Raw genomic sequence first — 22,283 nt, forward strand, 5'->3', positions numbered from 1 at the left:
CAAATGAAAGTAAATCAGTGTATATGTCTAGCTATTACAAACCCAAAGGCAATAAAGCACTCAACAAATATACTCCCTTTTTTTGCCACAAAAAAAATGCTTAAAGAAAAAAAATTACAACTTTTTACGCAGCGGGGTCGTCTTCATCTTCTGCCTGGAATTCTTCAACCGGGTACTTGATGTCACGAAGGAGAATAGTCAGTCTAATCCTTGGAATGGTGATCTTCTTGATCTCAGCAGTCTTCTCTTTGATTTCAGCTTCCAGCTCCATGATAATTCTCTGTCTCATAGCAAATGAAACAGAAGAAGTTGTACATGCATTGAAGGAGGTAAGTTGAACATCTCCTTGAACATATGGAGCAGCAGACACCCATTCGATATCATTGAAGTGTTTCCACTGTTTCCCAGTGAATAACTTGGGATCGTCATTGAAACGCAGAGGTTTTCCAGAAAGTACCCCATTAGTAGCCTTCAAACTTGGATGTTATCTGATCACCAGTTCATAGATCATGGAATGGAACTCAATGGGATGGTTGACTTTCTAAGAGGCTCCATGAGCAGCAATTTGATTAAAAAAAATTGACCAATGTCAACTTTTTCCTTGTGACCTATAGCACACAGGACTTGACCCATGAATTTGCTCACTGATCCCCTATGAAGATTGGGAAACTAGTTCTTGATGCCAATGTCATAGAGCAGTGAAAACTTGGTACTCATCTCTGTAGAAGGCAGATTCTGATCTACCCAACAAGTTCTCTCATTTCTGGTTAGCACATGAGCAATCTTGTTAAAGTCATGCTCCTCAAAGTCTTTCACTAAATCCGTGCCATAGAATGCATTGATAGTCTCGGGAGTGATATCCAACTCCTTTCCTCTGACTCTGAGAGACCCAAACTCTTGACTAGATGCATTTCCAAATTCTCCGGAACATTTGTAATCACCTCGCTAACAATTTACATAAAGAACCTCTTAGAGGAAGTAATAGTAGGAAAGAGATTTACCTCATTCAACAATGACACAATCTATGAAACCTTATACTTCTCCTCAGACAAGATCTACTCATGAATGACAGATCTCTTGAGCGTAGCATCCCACCTTTCAGAAAATTCATGAGACACAAACCAAACACCTTTCTTGTGAAATCCATTTGCAGTAATGGTAGCACTCTTCATCTCTAAAGGACTCCTCTTTTTCTGAGAGGGGGCATTAACTTGTTCAGGCACAGAAGAATGAACATGTTCAACCTCATTCTTCTTTTTTTGAGGCAACAACTTTCTTCTTTCGAGAGAGGTAATCTATCTTCCTTTTATGAGGTTCTTCATCAGTTTCAGTCTCATCTTCATCTCGTAAGATTCTAGCAGCTTCATCTTGTCAGACTTTTACTCTTCAGGTGCTTTCCTCTTGGCAGAGACCTTAGGCTCTCCATAGTTGTGACCTCTGTTGATAATCTCTGCAAGAACAAGCTCAAAGGAAACCTCTTCAGTGCCATCCTCAGCCTAAGCACCACCACCATCTTCATTCCGAGCCACAAGAATTGGCTCAGAGATAGAATCAGAGGGACCATCTTCAACAGAGGCGTGAACCACATTTATTGGTTCAAACTCAGGAACAATATCTTCAACAGAAGCTTCCTCTAGGACCGAGGGAGCTTGAACAACATGAGACACTTTTTTTTAGAGATTCCACGAAGCAGCACGGCCTAGCCGCGTCAACCGGATCCCTTTAACCAACCTTCTCTTCTCAGCAATAACAAAAAACAAAAAAAAAAGACGAAAAAGCAAAAGAACAAAACAAAAAACAATTGGAATTGCGAGTCCGAAGATGTAGAGTTGTGGACCGCTACTAACAACCTTCCTCCCTGCCATCCTTTCTGTGATCGATAGCGCCTTTGATTTGACATAAATCTTTCTCTTTGCGATCAAACGCTCTGTTTACGTCACAAGAATCTCTCCTTGTCTCGATGGCTTCGATGGCAACACACGCTCTGAATATGAAATCTTCTCTCCCCATGTTGCTAGAGTTCCAATTGGAGTTCATTTCGATCAGATTCCGGGTCTCAGCCTTTTCGCTGCATGGATTTAAAGAAAAAATGTGTTGCAGATATGGATTCACGCCCCACAGACTCAACATCCTCCGATTTAGCAGAGGGCCCAATTGGCCTCTTGAAAAATTCAATCAATATTTACAAACTAACCTGATGTTTAGAATCAAATATATCTAGAACATATTTTTTTTATATATATATAAGAAGCTAAGCTTTTTCTATCCACGAGCTGACACATGGTTATTCTCGTATGGGAGAGTGGCATGCTGAAGCTAATTTGGCGACGGCGCTGAAGCAATTTCGTGACCTTCCGACTTTTTCTTCCTTATTATTTTCCTATAAAACTTAAATAAAAATCCTCAGCTTGTGCATCTTCCCAATCCCACTTGACCTTTCGTAATAAAGAGTTTCTTCCTTTTTTATTTATTTTCCTAAAAAAAACAAAAGACATTTCTCTCTGGTGCGTGACCTCGAGACCAATTCTTAACAAAACAAAGCTTGCCTTCTTCTTCCTATATTATTTATTTACCGTAAACCTTCTCACTTGACTAGATCAATTGAATAAACAAAAGAAACATTCTCCTTTGGATTTCTACTTGATCGATATGTTGTCACAGCTCTCAAGTCATCTCTTTTCTGATTTAATCTCCTTCAAATCTTCGGAAGGGATCAAACGACTTTTATCTTGGCTTTTAAAATGTACGAGGGGATTTCGTTTGATCACAGGATTTATGTGAATTTTCCTTCCATTTTTCTCTTTTTTACTCTGTTATTTTGCAACAAACATACCTAGAAATCTAATCCATCAGATTCCGGATCTCAGCCTTTTTCGCTGCAGGGCATTTAAAGAACAAATGTGTCGCGGATATAGCATCACACCCCACAGACTAAACATCTTCCCATCCCCGGATAAACCGCTCTCCGCTCGTGAACTTTGAGACCCCAAAACTTACTCCAAATCTCGTCGTTGGGACCTAAGGAAACTCAAAATCCATCCCACAGACAATTTCACTGAGAACAACAATTTGTCGCTGCCCTGGCCTTGGAAGATTTTGGTATTCAAGAACTTGGGAATATACTCGGCTTTTCGGATGTTGTAACCGTAGTCTTGATTCACGTCTCAGAATGTCATCCGCCAAAAAACTACACCAAAACAGAGCCCATCACACCAGTTCACTCATCTGCACGATCCGACCTCCGTGACACCTAAACCCTGAAAGCCCCAACAAAATCTACTACAAAGCATAGTGTGGAATCAACAGACTTCGAAACTGCTCTGAAAATCCCAGCCAAGAGCAGTGTTTCTGTGGAAAAGTCCGCAGCCACATTCTCCTCGACTTAGGCCTCTTAAAACACTTAATCCATATTCACAATCTAACCTGATGTTTAAAATCAAATCTATATCATAATTAATAAATAAATAAAAGTGACAAGTGGTTTTTAGTCAAACCATCTACATGAAACACCAAAAAAGATATATAAAAAAAAAACTCTTCAACCAAGACCTAAAAAGAGACTTCCATGGGAGTTTAAGCCACGACAGCGGGTTTGGCAGCAGAGAGCCTGGACCTCTTCTTGGCCAAGCTTTCGCTGCGCCTCTCTCTCTGCTCCTTGAGCCTCGAAGCCAGAAGCTTCTGGTACTCGGCCGCGTCAGCCTTGGACTTGGCGACTCTCTTCTTCTTCTCCGCGATTCTACCGCGCTTCCTCTGCAGAGTCAAAGGAGTCACCAACCTCTGAATCTTGGGAGCTTTGCTCACCTCCTTCCCTGCAAACAACAAGAACCCATCCAATCTCAAAACCAAGCAACAATGATACAATCGATTATCAACGAGATTTCTACAGAAACTCACCCTTCTTGTTGGTGAACTTGCGGCGGTAAGTGTTGACATACTTCCTGACATCATCCTCCTTGGAGAGGTTGAAGAGCTTGCGGATCTTGGAAGCCCTCTTGGGACCCCTCATCCTCGGCTTCTCAATGTCAGTCAGCCCTGGGAGATCATTCTCGCCCTTCTTCACGATGACCAAGTTCAATACCGAAAGGTCTTGGCTGACAATGCAACCCCTCACAGACTTCCTTCTGCGCTCACCAGTACGCCTTCCGTGTCCACGGAAGCACGGGGTCCCTGATAATACACACACATTTAAGGGAAGGCTCTTCATTTTTTTTTACAGGAATGAAATGTAAAACAGAGTGAACAAACAAACAAACCTCTGTGAAGAAGAAATGCCATCATATTATATCTTAGTGTTTTAACGGCAGTTTACATATAATTGCGTCTAAAAACTATACCTAGATGGCGGTCTTTCAACAAAGTGTCTTCTTTCAAGTGTCGCAAAATATCATTGTTCTAGTATTGACTTTCCATTGATATTGAAATGACTTTTCACAGTGTGAACAAACAAACAGACACACCTCTGTGAAGAAGCAGACGGACACGGCCGGGAGTCAGGACACCCTGCTTCATTGGGAAGCCCTGCTTGTCGCAGCCTCCCATGATCTTGAACACGTAGCCCTTGAATTCCTGATAATCCGAAAATATTAAGGAATGAGCTTCAATAAAATGATGGCTCAAATAACAGGTATAAATATTGAGCGAAGAGCAATAAAAAAAAACAATCTGCTTACATCGCCGAGAGAGTCACCGCTGACTTCCTGCGAGATTCTCTTGTCATAGAAAGCTCGCCTACGCTCAACAAAAAAAGAAAACGGAATCAGTGACATCGAAACACTTTCTGATCCTTTAAAACGGACAATTAATTAATTTCTCTAAATCTAAGTTAACCAAATGGAGGTGAGACGGAATACAAAAACTAGAGTTGCAAGTAGCAGAACACAAGTACAAAAAAAAAAAAAAAAAAAAAAAAAAAAAAAAAAAACAGAGCGTACAGCTTCTGGTCGTCATCAATCTCCAGCTTCTTCTGGCAGCCGGTGGTCGGATTAGCAATGTTAAACTGCGAAAAGGTTGAGAGATTAGCGAGGAGAGTGAAATGTTGAGAGATTAGCGAGGTGAGTATAAGGTTGAGGAATTACCTTCATGATTTCTGAAGAAGACGAGCGACAGAGACGAGACGACGGACGCTACGCTGATTAGGGTTTTATTTTGCGATGAGGCCGGTTGGTCTTGAATTTATATCGGATGCCAGATATGGGCTTTTGTTCTCGGGCTTCGGCCCATTAAGCCTTTGTCAAGTGATATGGATCCAAATGACATTAAATTCTTGGAAAATATCGATTTTACTAATACATCGAATATCGACAGATATCTTATAACAATTTCAATACCGACTACCGATAATATCGATGATATATCGACTGCCGACAAATATATCGACAAAAATCCTATAAAAATAGATATTATGTATATATAATTTAATGATACATAAAACAATTATATTTTAAATAGATATATATATATATATATATATATAACATATCTATATATATTTATATCTATAAATATACGTAATGAATGAGTATATAACATTTATTTCAATTTTGAACCATTTGATCTTAACTTGAAACAATGGAATGCAAAAATAAAAATAAAATAGATATTATGTATATATAATTTAATGATACATATGACAATTATATTTAAATAGATACATATATATATATATATACGTATATAACATATCTATATATATTTATATCTATAAATATACGTAATGAATGAATGTATAGCTTTTTTTTTTAATTTTGAACCACTTGATTTTAACTTGAAGCAGTAGAATGCAAAAATACAAATAAAAAATAAAAAATATTTGATATTATTTAGCTAAAAAAAAAAAGTTCACCTTATTGTAAAATTAAAATTTTTTAAAAAATCACTAAATATAAACCTATGTGGTTCTATGAATTTTAATAAGCAATAATGGGTCTTCATCCTCCAAATAACTAAAGTTTAAATTTTGTGTCTGTTTGGAGCTATAAAAATAGATATTGCATGAATAAATTTTATGTTTTGGTTGTTGTAGTAATTTTTCTATAAAAACGGTATTTTTGAAATAAAATGATATTTAAGCTGTTATAATTTTTTTTTACCGTACTTCCCATTTTCCTTGATATCGTGGATATATCGGGATATATCGTTAGTATTCTAAACATTGAACCAAAATAATAATAAAAAGCTAAAAAAATTAATGAAGAAAAAAACTACTTGTTTACCCTTATTTGTTTCACAGTGTCAATTAGATTTTAACAGAAGGATTAAGTTTGTTGCGATGTAGGATTTTAAAGTCTATCATGCACGATTTCGGAATTTAAGGGGTGAAACTTTATCAGAGTCATAGTTGAGAGGGCAACGGTGTAATTTATATATACATATTTTTTATTACTTTACAGACTTTTCATGAGATATAGACTTTTATGGAGTATTAAATTCGAAATGAGACATGATTTATTTATTCTTAGTATTTGCATGGTTTTTTATGAATTTGATTCAACGATTCTATTTTGTATGTTTGTTGTTAGAAATTAACCCAAACAAATCGAGTCAAGCCACCCAAAATAAACCAAACCAAATCAATCCGATTATTATCGGTTCGGATTTGTTTGGTTTCAATATCATAAACGGTCTGGATTGGTTTATAAAAATGACAAAACGAAGATTTCGGGTGGGTTAATAAAATATATAAATTCGAATAACCTAACCCGATGTATAGGCCTAATTTTAACCAAAAAATAATAGAAGGACTGCACGTGAAAATTTATTTATTATAAAAGAATGATAAAGTAGTTTTGTTCGATTGAAGTACAATATGTTAAAACGATCAAAATTGAGGAGCCAAAAATATCATTATTTTTGTTAGTAAAGAGAAATTTGTATGCTTTTTATATTTTTCTCTTATTACCACAAAATATTTGGGAAAATATCAAGAGTATCCATCGCGTTTAATCGAAATGCAAAATTTATCCATTCGATTTCTAGAAATATCAAACATATCCCTTCAGTTTAATATAAATGACATATACCTCTCCTAAAAAATGTTATATTACAAATATTACACTTTTTGTTTATTTTTTACAAAATTACAATTTGAACTCCTAAAATAACCCTGAATAGAATAAATATTTATTTACTATTTTATTAAAAAATTAAAATATCTCTCTATAAAAAAATCTTTAACTTTTTATAAAGATATTTTTTTATTTAATTTTTTTGTATATAGAATAAAAAATAAAAAATTTAATCAGTAATAGTATTTTGGTGAGTTCAAATTATTTTTTTGTAAAAAATAAATTTAAAGGGTGATATTTGTAATATAATATTTTTTTATAAGGGAGGTATATGTCCTTTTTAGAAATTGAAGGATAAGTATCGCATTTGCATTTGGATTAAACTATTTAATTAAACGAAGCAACACGGCCTAGCCGCGTCGACGCGCCAACCGCGTCGCTTTAACAAACCTTCTCTTCTCAACAACGAAAAGAAGAAGAAAAGTAAGAAGATCAAAACCAAGAATAATCTGAATTGCGAGTCCGAAAATGGAGAGCTGTGAACCGCCGATCGATCGCCGCCGCGACGCCCTCGGAAACCTCCAAGTCCTTCCGGACGAGCTCGTCTGCACCGTCATCGACCTCCTCTCTATTCGCGACGTGGCTCGCCTCGCTTGCGTCAGCAGGTTCGTCATCGATCCCGATTCTATTTACGACTCTGATCAAATCTCCTCCTAAGAATGATATTGACCTCCAATGGCGTTATCGCAGTGTGATGTACATTTTCTGCAACGAAGAACCGCTTTGGATGAGTCTATGCCTTCGCAAAATTAATGGTCCGATCGAGTTCAAAGGCACTTGGAAGAAAACTGCATTGCACATGTATGTAATCTCATTTCCAAACCGTTTTTTTTTTTTTTTTTGCTGCTGTCGTAATTGGTTCGGTATTTGTGTTTATGTTGCTGTGCCTTGGTGCAGAGAGAATTTGCCTATAGAATCCGAACAACTCTGTGCTAAACAACTGCGTTTTGATGGTAATGAAGACCTGAGCTTTGCTTCTTTTTTTATTATTTTTTCGGTTGTGTTTGTTTTTTGTTCTCTCTCATTATGTTTTCTGTTTGGCGTAGGATTCTTTTCATGGTTCCTCTACAAAAGATTATACAGATGCCACACAACGCTGGACGGTTTTGCTTTCGACAAGGGAAATGTAGAAAGAAAAGAAGATCCTCCGGCAGACGAGTTCTATTCCGAATACGATGGGAAAAAGCCGGTATAATGGAAATTTGTTGTTTTTAGTTGGATTTAGATTGCATAAAGAAGTTCATTTTTACCCTTTTCAATCTGGTCTCAGAAACATTGAGAATGCAATTCAAAGAAGATTACTCATCACAGATAGAAGAGTATTCTTTGTTGAGTAGAGACATCTTGAAATGCTTATAATCTTTTGATGAATTATTTCCGACCTGAATGCTCACGTGTGAGTGTTGAACTGTGTAACAGGTTTTGCTAACTGGTTTGATTGAGACTTGGCCAGCAAGGAAAACATGGACGACAGAGCAGTTATTGGCCAAGTACGGGGATTCCACATTCAGAATTTCTCAGAGAAGTGCCAGTAAAACTTTGATGAAATTCAAAGATTATGTTTCGTATATGAAACTTCAACATGATGAAGATCCTTTATACATTTTCGATGACAAGGTACGTTGGTGTGGATTCAAGTATAGCCTCTCTCTCTCTCTCTCTTTTTCTCTCTCTCTCTCTCCAGCTTTAACAGTACAGTCTTTTTTTATTTTTGGCAGTTTGGGGAAGCTGAACCAGGATTGTTGAAGGATTACAATGTGCCTCATCTATTTCGAGAAGATTTTTTCGATGTCTTAGATAGGAATCAGCGGCCTCCATATAGATGGCTAATAATTGGCCCAGAGAGATCTGGTGCCTCGTGGCATATTGATCCAGCTCTTACCAGTGCTTGGAATACGCTGTTATGTGGTCGCAAAAGGTAAAACAAAGTTTGTCAGCTTACATCGCCTTTATCTTTACTCCTGCTTTTGCGGGTGCATGTTGATGCAATTTACACTTATCTTTACAGTTTCCTCTATTTTGTGACTTATTGCTAAGAAAATCCCAAAGCTAACGAAATGCCAGAATCATTTACATGATGAATATACCCCCATGAATCGTCATATTTGGCCATATAAAATGTTAAAATTAATCTTTTTTGCAGATGGGCATTGTATCCTCCTGGAAAAGTACCTTTAGGGGTCACGGTTCATGTAAATGAAGAAGATGGTGATGTCAACATTGACACTCCAACTTCACTGCAGGTACATTATTCAAATATAGTTTTGTTTACCTTGCCTTCTTCCATTCATTTCATTCATTCTAGCTCATGTTTTTTTGTTGCATCTTTCCATATGTGAACAGTGGTGGTTAGATTTTTATCCACTCCTTGCTGATGAAGACAAGCCAATTGAATGTACACAACTCCCTGGAGAGATAATATACGTTCCAAGTGGATGGTGGCATTGTGTCCTGAACCTGGAAACAACTATTGCTGTTACACAGAATTTCGTAAATACTAGGAACTTCGAATATGTCTGCTTGGATATGGCACCGGGGTACCGTCATAAAGGAGTTTGCCGGGCTGGATTACTTGCACTTGATGATGAAAGCATCGAGGATGTCAAAAACAAATTACAAGATGATAGCCATAGCTTGAATTACTCCGACCTCTCAAGGAAAGAGAAAAGACACAGAATTCTTGAATCTGGAGGGAATCCTGAACTTGAGAGACCAGAAAATGTGGTCTCAAAATACGAATTGTGGAAGAATGGTTTTTCTTATGATATAGACTTCTTATCCATGTTTCTTGACAAAGAGAGCAATCATTACATCTCTCCCTGGAGCTCAGGAAATTGCATGGGACAGCGTGAAATGAGAGAATGGCTATACAGACTTTGGGTTGGAAAACCAGGAATTAGAGACCTGATATGGAAGGTAAACTTGGTGTTTTATAGGTTAATGGCAACGTACCTAAGAAGTCATGTCATTACAGAATTTTTCGCCGCATATAAATCACCCTTCCATTGTAGTATTGAAACATTGTATACTTGGATGTGCCAAATGGAAATAATATAGTTTTCTAAAAGTGATCCATCTGTAATGGATTGTGGCTATAATGCCATGTATGTTACAACTTACAAGCCATATGTGGTTTGCATATTTGATAACATTAACAACAATGTTTCTTCTTCTTTTCTCCCATCATCAGTTTTTCTATTTTTATGTTATAGGGTGCTTGTCACGCGCTAGATGCCGGAAGATTGTTGGAGCGTTTGGAAGAGATTTGTGCCTTCCACAATTTGCCTCCCGCTACCGAATTCGAAAAGCTCCCTGTTGGCACTGGTAGCAATCCAGTAAGTTTAATGTCTGGGGTTCTTCCGACTTCAAATGCCTGTTTGTGGTTTATATGTATATTGAGCTAGGTGCTCTTTGCTTCTTCTTTTTTCATATTCATGGCGACATACGTTTAAAGACAAGCTGAAAGCAAGAGTTTAATCAGAATAAACTTTTCCTTTTTCTTTCGTGTGACTCTTCGTATATTTGGAAATCTTGTTAACCACCAATAGAAGTTGTAAGATTGTGTTTTTGAGGGTTAGTTTTGAATCTTTTTTTTTTGTCCCTGATGATGATGTATGGTGTTAAGATTTCACCACATCACTTTGCTAATTGGCAGAAGTCACTGGCATGTGGTTGTTTCCCTTTAGCAATTAATAAAATTGTGCTTTATTCGTACCTAGCCTAATAGATTTGACAATTTAAGCTAATTAGAATAAAGATATGTGATGTAATCATGTGGATCACTGAAATTCCGCTTCAGTTGAAGCTTAGGGTTATGTGTTAATCATTTTTCTCATAGGGGCAGTTCTGAAGTCATGAGCTATTTAGGCTTCTGAAGTCATTATTTTGAGTGGAATAAGTATCCTTGAGAACCTTAAAATATTTTATGTGATTATTAAACCAGCTGGTAATGAAGTTCTGAATTTATTTCTGACATATTTTTTTTTTATAATTTGTGACAGGTTTATCTTGTGGCCGACTCAGTAGTTAAAATTTTTGTTGAAGATGGACTGGAAGCCTCACTCTATGGTTTGGGAACTGAGGTGTGATCTCTATTTTTCTTTTCTCTTTTTTCTTTTTTAACATGTCTGGTTAGTATTTGTTTTCATCTAACTCAAAATATTTTTACAGCTTGAATTTCACAGTCTGCTTAGCAAAGCCAATTCCCCTCTGAAAAAACACATTCCTGAAGTTTTGGGGAGTGGGATACTTTATCTTGAAAATGATTCTTACAAAATTGAATCTTGGGACGGCAGTACAGTTCCAGATGTCATTTCAAAGTGTGATTTTCTTTCGGATAAGGGAAAAGCAGATAGCTTCCCTTTCGGAATTTGGAGCAAGCAACAATATACATACCGAAAAGCTGGAATGTCAACTATAGATTCATGCAACTCAGAAGGGTGCACTAACATATGGCCTTATATCATATCAAAACGATGCAGAGGGAAAATATTTGCTCAATTGTAGGTTCTCTTAGTTTTTTATGCTGTTCACTGAATCAAAGACCAAATTCCAATCTCTTAGATGTGTGCATGGTTATCTTACTCTCCATTACAACTCTGACATATAGGTTTTTTTTTCTCTTTTTGCAGGAGAGATACACTAGAGTCTGAAGATGTGTTAAGCTTGGCCTCATTTATTGGAGAGCAGCTCCGTCACTTACATCTCCTATCGACCCCGCCTCAAATTTCAATTTTCTCAGATGCTGAACTAGAAGAAGGATTTCAATATAATAATGATCATAAAGGGGCTTTTCCTGAAAAATCAGACGTGCCAGCTGAATGGGATATCTTCATTAGGACTCTAAACAGACAGAAAAAGGATGTTATAAGCCGCTTAAAGAAATGGTATGTGTGTATTATACAATAATCTAAGTTTGAAATTGTCTTTATATTTCTTTTTCATTGATGAACCATGCCATATATTGATCATTGGGAACTTAATTGGAAAATACAATTTTCATTTTCTGAAAAGGTGGATTAATGTGCATGAGTTTATCGAGGAGATTATATTCCTAGCATTCTAATAAGAATTTTTAATCTCAAGGAAATGAAAATATAGGTTCTCTAAGCTTTCAAGTTTAATTTTGCAGGGGAGATCCTATTCCCAACACTCTAATCGAGAAGGTTCATGAATACATCCCAGATAATTTTGCGAAGTTGCTGTTTGCATCTGAGGTCTTATTCATATTCACCTTTTTTTTTTCCTATTGTGCCAAGACCGTGACATGTTGCAGATCACAAAGACACCATTATATCATTATTGATGGCCTGGTTTTTACTTTGTTTCAGGATGAAAATGACCAGAGCAATGTCTGTAAACATTTATCCTGGGTACACTCAGATATCATGGACGATAATATTCACATGGAACCACGTGGTGATGATTCTAGCTTGAATGGAGAGTCAAAAGAATTTGATCCCGTGGCCCGAAGTCCCACGTATGGCGTTGATGTAGCAGCGAAATCATGGCTTCCTAGCCACTTTCTAGATTTCAGCGATCTCTCTTTGGGTTGGTGCTTTTAGTTCAAAACTCGAGAGTTTCATTTTATCGCTCTACTGTTACTATGAGTTTTGTTCTTTCCAAATTATAACCCATGCATTTTACAGTCAGTGACCCAGCTAAAATATGCTCTATCTGAATTCTGTTGGCATGAGTGAAGCAAGGGATGCACCGAGTATTTTATCAAGTCATATAATCCGTGTTTAGTTTGAGAAAGAAAAATGATCAACCAATGGTTAGTCTCAAATTGTTCTCTTTTGTTGGCAGGTGACCCCATTTCTGACTTGATACCAATACACTTGGATGTTTTTAGAGGCGATTCCTTTCTTTTTAAGAAATTCTTAGAGAGTTATAAACTTCCATTACTGAGAAGCCACAGATCAGTGCAGGTCGATGACAAGTTTGGACGCCTTTCTTACCACGCGATGTAAGTAACAAACAACCCTAACTCTAGATCTTTGGATCACTAATTTCCAGAATAATTTTACAACCACAGTGTCGTCATTACTGTTCGTGATGGTTAGTACTGCTGATAAATAGAGAGGACAACCAGGAAAATGAACACAGGAAGATTAAACAAAATAAGTTAATCAGTGTTGTGTTGAAGTCTAAAGCCATTTTCTTGCAGGTGTTATTGTATTGTTCATGATGACAATGTATTGGGAGCTATTTTTAGTTTATGGGATGAATTAAGGACGGCAAGCTCTTGGGACATAGTCGAACAAAGGGTGTGGGGAGCTTTAAATGATTACAGAGGATTCGATTAAGCAGACATTCCTATAATATATCAATTTATACTTTTAAGCGAAAGGTTTGTCAATAATTATGTTGGACACGCCCAAATGCTCAACAGGTATTTTGGCTCAAGATAACAAATCATTTGTGTAACCCCATTCTGTTTTCTTTATTTTCTTTTTCCTTTTGTACAACCCCTTGTATTTTGTATTTCTAGTTTGTTTGAACGTTTTCAGAGCAACTGGTATTCGTGATAATGATGTACCCCTTGTGATACTACTGCAATTGTATTCTTGAGAACAAGGTGTTGATTTGCTAACCAATAAAGAGAAACAGCCCCAAGGCTTGAACCTCGAGTACAAAAACCGGAAACTCAGTGATTCTCAGGCCCCATTGACAGCTCGAAAGAGCCTCAATATTAAAGCCAATTCTCAACAAGAAGCGATTTCGCTTGTGAACTCTTCTTGGCCAAGCTTTCGCTGCGCCTCTCTCTCTGCTCCTTGAGCCTCGAAGCCAGAAGCCTCTGGTACTCGGCCGCGTCAGCCTTGGACTTGGCGACTCTCTTCTTCTTCTCCGCGATTCTACCGCGCTTCCTCTGCAGAGTCAAAGGAGTCACCAACCTCTGAATCTTGGGAGCTTTGCTCACCTCCTTCCCTGCAAACAACAAGAACCCATCAAATCTCAAAACCAAGCAACGATGATACAATCGATTATCAACGAGATTTCTACAGAAACTCACCCTTTTTGAGACCAGAGCAGTATATTAGTATTAATAATAATAATAATAATAATAATAATAAATAAATAAATAAAGTAACTAGACGATCAAGTAGGCAACATGGAAAAATCAGAATTTATATTCCACACCAAAAAAAAGGGCATTAGCAACAATTTGTGTCCCGACAGGAACAACGGTCATTCACATTCACTGGGGCCCGGGGAATATAAGAAGGGTGATGTAAGATAATTTAAAGTTATGAATTTACAAAATAGACAAGGTTTGTCTTAATTTAATAAAATAGTCAAAATGTGCAGAAATATGATTTCAAAAAAAATTTTGATCCCTAGATTAATTTTTTTGAAAGTGATAAATTGCTTATAATAATCTTCAAAATTTTAATCTTGACTATCAAAAAAATTTGAAAATGTAAATTTGACTACTTTGCTGAAAAGTTGAAACTTTTAATTATTTTGCTAATCAATAAGTTTCAAATTGCTATTTTGTACAATTTAATCAATTTAGGAGAAGCTTCTTATATGTTTGCAAAGCAACATACACAAAAAAGAATATATGATCGATCACAAACGAAACCAAATCATCATGGATGTGAAAACAAAAACTAGTCCTCATATTTCGCATTACACAGGCACACAGGTACACAGACAGAGGTATGATATTTATAGGCGATTATGAATCAGATTTCTCAAGAAAGAAACTCACCCTTTTTGTAGGTGAACTTGAGACGGTAAGTGTTGACGTACTGACGTAATTCTCTGAAGATTTATTGACATTTAATATATTATTGATAAACATGTTAATAAAAGATATACGAAAAAAATTTCATATTTGAAAAAACTTAGAAAAAATACCTCAAAATCATATCTTTAAATTCACATACCACTTTTTCGAAGGCACCTCAAAATCATATCTTTAACTTCACATACCACTTGATTTCGCATAAACACATGTATTTAATGTAATGCCCAAACCTTTAATCGTATTCTTTCAAACAGTTAGAAATTTAAAAATAGTTTCTCACTCTTAAAAAATGTACGATTGAAATTTAGAAAGAATATAATGTTATAATATTTTGGGAAAATAATATTCACGTCTATTTTATCCAATAAAATGCATAAATTTATTTTCAACAAAAATACTTCTATTTTTCCCAATATTCACGTCTAATTCAATACTGAAAAAAAAAACAATATAAATACATTTATTTATATGAATAAACGTAAAACATTAATGACCATTCAATATGATGGAGAAGACATCAAATTGGTGGTTAAAAGTTAAAATCTTGTAATTTCAATTTTTCAATGTTTTAAACATTTTAGTTAAATAGCCGTTGCATTTTATAAACTTACCAAAATAGAAAATGAAATTTTGATAATGAAGAGGGAACTCTAGATTTCTAGTTCAAACAAAACTATAACTATGATATTTGTATATGGCCAACGTTTGAGAAAACTACGTAAATTAGCCACACGTTCAAAACAATTTTGTTTCTTACGTGTTTTACTCCTAAACAAACTTGCGTAATATAAGGCTTTATTATCATTAATTAAAAAAAATTACAATTAATGATGCGTGTAAATATTTTCTGTAAATCAAGAAACAATTCTTATACACGCAACCTCTGTCATTCAAAATAAAAAAAGGAAAAAATTTCCTACCTCTGCCATTTCTCATAATTAAAAAATAACCATAAAATGGCCCAAAAAAAAAATTGAACAAAGAAGACGAAGGAAATTGAAAGTTTCAAAATGTTATTTCCATAATTTTCAATTATATTAATAAATTTGCAGAAAATTTCAGTTCTTCAAAGGAAGACTTGGAGTCTCTGAACCGCACGGCCCTAAGTAGAAAGGACGACGATGAGGATGACCATGTGTTGTTCTTCCATGGCCTCGAAAACATGGATGAGAGGATCATGAAATTGACGTTCGACAACGCGGTGCCGTACAGGAATTCGGTGGCCAGAGGGAGGCAGCGGGGCCGGAAGGTCTTGATCCCATGATGCTCGACGGAGACGAAGAGCTTCGCCGTCTCGGAGTCCAGATCCGGCAGAATTTGCACTACAATAGACATGATTTTTCATCCAATACAATTAGTATATTCTTGAAGCTATCGTCGCCACAAATCAATAAAACTTGGAATCACGCAATTTCGAGTTCATATGAAATATAGGTTTTTGAAGTTTAGAAGAAGGAAAAAGCCAAAAATTGAGAGAGAGAGAGAGAGAGAGAGAGAGAGAGAGAGAGATGGATTGATGGAAATAAGAGAAGAAGAAAAAACTGTGATTAAAAAAAAGGAAAAAAAAAGCGAGATATGAGAGAGAATGAGAGATCCTACTAATAAGGGATTGAAATTAAATTTTTTATCTAAAAAATCTAATTAACTAATTAAATAAGGATAATAACGGTATAAAAAATATGTCACGTTAGCAATTTGGCTATTTGTTTAACATTTTATAAACGATGGCCAGATTTAAATTCACAAGTTTGAAGTGGCTTATTTAGTGATTAATCTCTAATTAATCTCCCCCAAATTAGAAAATTGCTCCCCTAAAAAACGCAAATCAATTAATTCTCTTTTTTTTTAATGAGGAAAATATAGAAACATTTGCAAAGAAAAATCCAAATTTAAAGTATACGCGATTAGAAAAAAAAATGTAGTAATTAGTAAATAGCTACTTTCAATTAAAATTAGAGTACAACTATTTAAATATTTTAAAAAATAGCCTAAATCATACATGAGTTGCATGCGTATTATTTGAGTTTGGACTATTTCCTTAATTTTTAGAAACTTCAATTAAAATTTTAATATAAAGAATATAAATGAGTTATATGGCTAACTCTACTTTTCTTAAAACTAAATATCGATGCTATGTTTTATTGATCGGGTGTTGCAGTTGCTCGTGTGAAGTCAAGATTCTTTGTTTGGATCTAGTAGGGTCTTGGTTCTTATATATTTAAGTATTTAACCACTAGAGCGGATGTGCTCAAAATATATATAGTTTACATTGTTATTGGGTTGTGTAACTTCGAGTCTTTTTACAGTGGAGGAAGATAACAAGGCTTCCGCTTGTCCCTTCATCTATGTATTTTTTTTTTTATCAGACTTTATTTATGTATTCAATTTGCCACAAATAGTTTGATTATAATTGTGTTTGTTTGGATCTCAAGGGCGTTTGAAGAATGACACTCATATAGTTTGTAATTAGTTCAATTATATACATCTATTGTGGTTTTTGTTCTCTCCGGGATGATCCCCTTGTTTTAAATTTGTTTTTTCTTTTAGTTTAATGCAAAATTTAAAATTTAAAATTCTTCCACAAAACTAAATATACAAATCCCAAATAATAATTTTCTATCTACAATTAAGGTGTCAATATTTATTGTTTACGTCACTGCTCTATCGGGAAACCCTTTTAGATTGAAAATGTATCTCCTAGAACTATTGCGAATATGAATAAGGAATAATTTTATATAAAACGATCAATCAACATAGCAGTAAAAGATATCTGCTAGGGAAGTTTCGTTACTATTTTTCTTATTACCGTTTATAATATTTATTATTGTTTTTTGTTACCGTTAATAAAATCAATTGACAAAATTATATGAAGGTTAATATTATTTACTATGACAATTAATAATATTAGCCGTTAATGATATTATTGGAATATTGAAATGTTATTTTAATAAATTGGCTATTTTCCTAAATATATAAATAGTTCAACTACAATTTTAAAATATGGAAGTTGTTTGAACTAGTTACTTAGTCCGCCCTAATATCTAACTCAAGAAGCAAATTTATAATTTATAAGTAACTAATCCACTAAATTTGGAGATTTGCTAACAATTAATCTTTTATAAATTTTAAGTAAATAATTGTATAGTGGTGTGACATTGTTTTGATATTTTTAACATTTTATTGGAGTCTAATGATTTATTTACAATTAGTAACGACTATTTACAATTATTAATGTATTCTTGATTATATTAATAAAATATTGTGGTTATTTACTTAAAATTTACCAAAAATTAATTTATGGTAAATCTTGAATTTTCATATATGACTATATATATATATATATATATATATATATATATCTAATTATTGAAAAATCAATCATAATATATTTTTAAAATTTAAATATAAAAACGGAGGCTATTTAATTAAAAATAATTAAAACGTTGGCTAAGTACGACCAACTAATTTCATGTGGCCTACTTGGTCATTATTTTTTTTAAATATAAAGTTTAATTATCTCTATAGGAACTCCTTATACAAAAAAAAGAAAAAAAAAAGCCGATGTACTTCAACGCCATTAAAAAATTGCAATATGTTCATAACGTCCATGTCATAAATAAGGTCGTCCACTCACAACAAATTAAAATGACAGCCATAGGAAACAAAGACATATATAACGTGTGTTTTATAAAAATCTATAATAATCTAGTTATAGCTTGGACACACAAAATCACCAATTGTCTCAAGATCCTCAATATCCGCGTCATCAATGTCCACGTCATCAAGGTCCATACTGCTCTCAGTCCCAATCAAACCCCCAATACCAACACCAAGCTTATCATTAGGCACTTCAACAATATGTCTCGCCTCTTGAATTAGCCTCACCACTTCTTCGACGCTTTGCCACGGGCTGTTCGAGTCACTCCCCTCGTAACTCGCTCCATCCACGAACTCCATCGGCAAGTTCTTCAAAAACCATGGATGGCTTTTTATCTGCGATATCGTTATTCTCTGCACAAACACTCGAAACCTTTAACATCCCTCTAATCAAGAAGACATAACAATAAGAAAAAAATGTCTCTGTTTATTATACCTGCTGTGGATTTGCCACAAAGATCTGAGATATGAGGTGTTTGCATTCTGCCGAAATGCGGATATAATCTGGGACCGAGTAATGAACGCTAAGTATCCGCTGACATAACCATAGAATCTCGATCACACACTCTATATGAGTATAGTTAATAATGTTGGAAAGCGAATCGATTATCACACTCACGGTAATCGTTTTTTTGAAGTTTCTGGGGTCGTCGGGGTCCTCGAACGGGTAAGCTCCAACCAACATAACGTACAATGTCACGCCACAAGACCAAACATCTGCGATCTATTCGAATTCCAAACATCATTATAAATGTCAAAATATGTTTTTTTTTTCTTTTTCAAGTGAGTTATTTGCTATTTTACCTTGCCATCATACTCTTTCCTTGAGAGAACTTCGGGCGCGATATAAGCCGGCGTTCCAACGGTTGACTTTGGTTGCGAATGTAACACGGAGGACTGCGAAAGTACATCATAAAAATGCTTAGCCTTTCATCATTGGATCGAATTATTAATTTTATAAGGTTTTTTTTTTTTTTAAACCTTTGAGTATCCGAAGTCGCATATCTTCACACGGGGCGCGGCGCTTCCATCTAAGAGAGTGTTTTCGAGCTTGAGATCTCTGTGACAAATTCGCTGCCACAAATGATTGTGTTTCAAGTAACAACACAAAGATGCGTAAATGAGTGAAAGGAAATATATACATTAATTTAAGTGCTTCTAAATCTTACCATTGAATGACAATAACTAACTCCAGAGATTAGTTGCTGGAAGAAAAATCTGGCCTGGACGGTCGGGGCATAAGAAACAGAATCAATAAACATTTACGAGATTAGGTGGCAAACAGAATCAATATGATATTAATTATGGATAAAATTACCTCGTCTTCGCTGAATCTACCGGCGGTGCAGATTCTATCGAAGAGTTCTCCGCCGGAGGCGTATTCCATCACAATTCCCAGGTGAGTCGGCGTGAGCAATACCTGCACGCATTTTGGCCATTATTTACACAAATTACCCTACTTCACTGTTTCATTACTCACTTAATCGTGAATTATATAGTTAGGAACAGAGCCATAATTTATTTACCTCTTTGAACCTGACGATATTGGGATGCTTAAGTGACCTGTGGTTCATGATTTCCCTTTGTACGTGCTCGTCTATCTGATACACCAAAACCTAGCTTAGCTTATATCACCGAGAGAGAGAGAGAGAAAGAGAGACCAGACCTTTGGACCTCTCTCGATGAACTTGATAGCGAAGAACTCTTTGGTCCACTTATCTCTGACCAGCCTCGCCACTCCGAAATTCCCAGACCCAATGTCTTTCACAAGCTCGTATCGCTCCATTGCCAAAAAGATGTCTTGATAGTAATTTATCTGCCTTTGGTTCGGTTTACATATATAATAAAGTTTCTTATGATTCTGGCGGTGCCAACAAGTTCGATCATAAAGAAGTTATGTATATCTGTTTATTTATTCTGCCCCTGGGAAACTTAAAAGATTGGGACTTGAAATTTTTGAAAGGGTTGACATACATGTAAGAGGGATAAAAGGCCACACAATCTGACTAATTTTGTCAGTTAGACAGATATATATGGAATGGGTAGAGTGGAGAAAGAGACTAGATACGGTGAAGGGCTTGAGTTTTGTTTATACATTCATCACCAAATTATTGCAACCACAATTTGGCTACATGCCAAACCATATTTAGCGGTAACGCCAACACTCACCAAAATCTGGCCCCCCCAAAACTATGTGCTTTCAATTTCCATTTTTATTTCAATTTATCTTCTGTTCTTTTCATTAATAAATATCCTACGTTATTTTTTTATTTTATTTTTTTTAATATTGCGGAGCTAGACATTTCAGTGAGGAGGACATATTTGAAAAAGAAATTCAGGAGGGGCAAATTTAGAAAAATTATATAATTTGAGCTAAAATTATAAATTTTATAAAATTTCTAGAGTAAAAATTGAAATTTTCAAAAATTGAGGGGGCATTGGACCCCTGGGCCCAACACAACTCTGCCCTGGTCTCCTCTGGCATATATATTTTTGGCAACAAAAGTGAATTCTTGTTTTCACAAGATACAATAATAACCGTATTGGAAGATTTATATTTCCTTTGCCGATCAAGTTTCTCTATTTGTTTTCTGATAATTTGTTAATATTTAATAGTTTGCTTATTCACATGTGTTAATGATTATTGACTATAAGTAAATATGCCCCCGCATGCGTATTCTTCCATTGACTTTATTAGTTTTGTACTCTCATATGAATAATTGTATACCAGAAGAAGGATTCGGTTCAAATTGTTTTCATTTTAAGTAGTTCGGTGAGAATTTGATAAAATAGCATCTAAGGAATTATTGCATTGTTAAAAGGGATAATTAGTATCAGTATATGTTTTCTTTGTTTAAATAATGTTGCTATGAACCGTTAAAATAATCAATCCAACCATCTTAAGTAAACTATGACTTTGACTAAACCGACATGTGGAAAATTGAAGAAATTTGGGTTGTTACCAATCTAAACCAAAATTTTCCGGGTGGACATGTGCACTTATGGTACTCAAAATCAGTTAGTGGTGGATTCACTAGTTGTGAAGATGGGTAAGAAATTGTGTACCCATTTAGAAAATCTAAATATAGTTTGTTGGGACTCCGTTATATTCTTTACGATTTTACGGGGGAAAAAAAAAAACAAAACAAAACCCCTTCAAGCATCAAACAAAGTCAACGAATTTTTTAAAGATCATACAAATTTCAAAGCATGGCATTTGACAAAACTTTCTGAAGTAAATTCAAATTCAAAACTTATATATATTACAGAATAATGTTTGTACCCTTTGGAAAATTCTTCCTTCAAAAAAATCGTTTATAAAATCGATAATTTACAAAAAAAAAATGTACTTATAAATTAAATAAAAAAATAAATTTATCATTAGCATCTCCGGAACACAATAATAGATGTAGACATCATCGATTTTTATTTTCCATTTATTTTTTTAAAAAAATATAAAGAAAACTGTGTCTGCGGATAAAATGATCACCACTACTATCTATATATCAAACTGCCTTTTCTTTTGTACTTAGTTGTTAAATATAAAATTTAAAATAATATGTAAAATAATACGTTTAAATTGAATTATTAATGATGCTGTACGTTTGCAAAATTTAGAGGCAATTGGTACCCCGAATTGTAATGATACATTCGAATCTAGGCCCCGATATGTTCGAATGTTTAAATGTTAACAAGTATACAGAGATTAGCATCATTAAAATAAAATTTCACGGACCAAGTAATGATTGGTGACAAAGGTTGAATATTGACTGCATGCTACTGTGTTGCTTAATATTGAGAGGGAT

The 22,283-nt window shown here is 35.0% G+C and overlaps 3 protein-coding genes across 3 annotated transcripts; 1 reads left to right on the plus strand and 2 right to left on the minus strand.

The window, feature by feature from the left end:
* Positions 1-3,427: 3,427 nt before the first annotated feature.
* Positions 3,428-5,147, minus strand: LOC149391498 (small ribosomal subunit protein eS6z). The gene is made up of 6 exons (XM_089618858.1): positions 5,076-5,147; positions 4,932-4,996; positions 4,671-4,728; positions 4,458-4,566; positions 3,895-4,167; positions 3,428-3,809 (listed from the first exon to the last, which is right to left on the minus strand). Exons 1-6 carry the CDS (start codon positions 5,079-5,081, stop codon positions 3,574-3,576), a joined length of 747 nt encoding a protein of 248 aa, XP_089474984.1. The 5' UTR covers positions 5,082-5,147; the 3' UTR covers positions 3,428-3,573.
* Positions 5,148-7,390: 2,243 nt separating this feature from the next.
* Positions 7,391-13,659, plus strand: LOC149391499 (putative glycosyltransferase). Its single transcript, XM_089618856.1, has 16 exons — positions 7,391-7,669; positions 7,755-7,865; positions 7,962-8,017; positions 8,111-8,253; positions 8,484-8,681; positions 8,783-8,982; positions 9,208-9,307; positions 9,408-9,980; positions 10,277-10,399; positions 11,066-11,146; positions 11,235-11,566; positions 11,696-11,950; positions 12,196-12,280; positions 12,395-12,614; positions 12,873-13,032; positions 13,234-13,659. Exons 1-16 carry the CDS (start codon positions 7,533-7,535, stop codon positions 13,370-13,372), a joined length of 2,913 nt encoding a protein of 970 aa, XP_089474982.1. The 5' UTR covers positions 7,391-7,532; the 3' UTR covers positions 13,373-13,659.
* Positions 13,660-18,364: 4,705 nt separating this feature from the next.
* Positions 18,365-20,582, minus strand: SNRK2-8 (Protein kinase superfamily protein). The gene is made up of 9 exons (XM_089618857.1): positions 20,144-20,582; positions 20,004-20,078; positions 19,796-19,897; positions 19,647-19,700; positions 19,459-19,551; positions 19,282-19,374; positions 19,097-19,201; positions 18,914-19,012; positions 18,365-18,831 (listed from the first exon to the last, which is right to left on the minus strand). Exons 1-9 carry the CDS (start codon positions 20,261-20,263, stop codon positions 18,526-18,528), a joined length of 1,047 nt encoding a protein of 348 aa, XP_089474983.1. The 5' UTR covers positions 20,264-20,582; the 3' UTR covers positions 18,365-18,525.
* Positions 20,583-22,283: the final 1,701 nt, after the last annotated feature.

The sequence above is a fragment of the Urtica dioica genome, chromosome 7 (assembly GCF_054948205.1).
Source record: "Urtica dioica subsp. dioica isolate 48M chromosome 7, U.dioica_male_clone48M_v1_H2, whole genome shotgun sequence".
Taxonomy (NCBI): domain Eukaryota; kingdom Viridiplantae; phylum Streptophyta; class Magnoliopsida; order Rosales; family Urticaceae; genus Urtica; species Urtica dioica.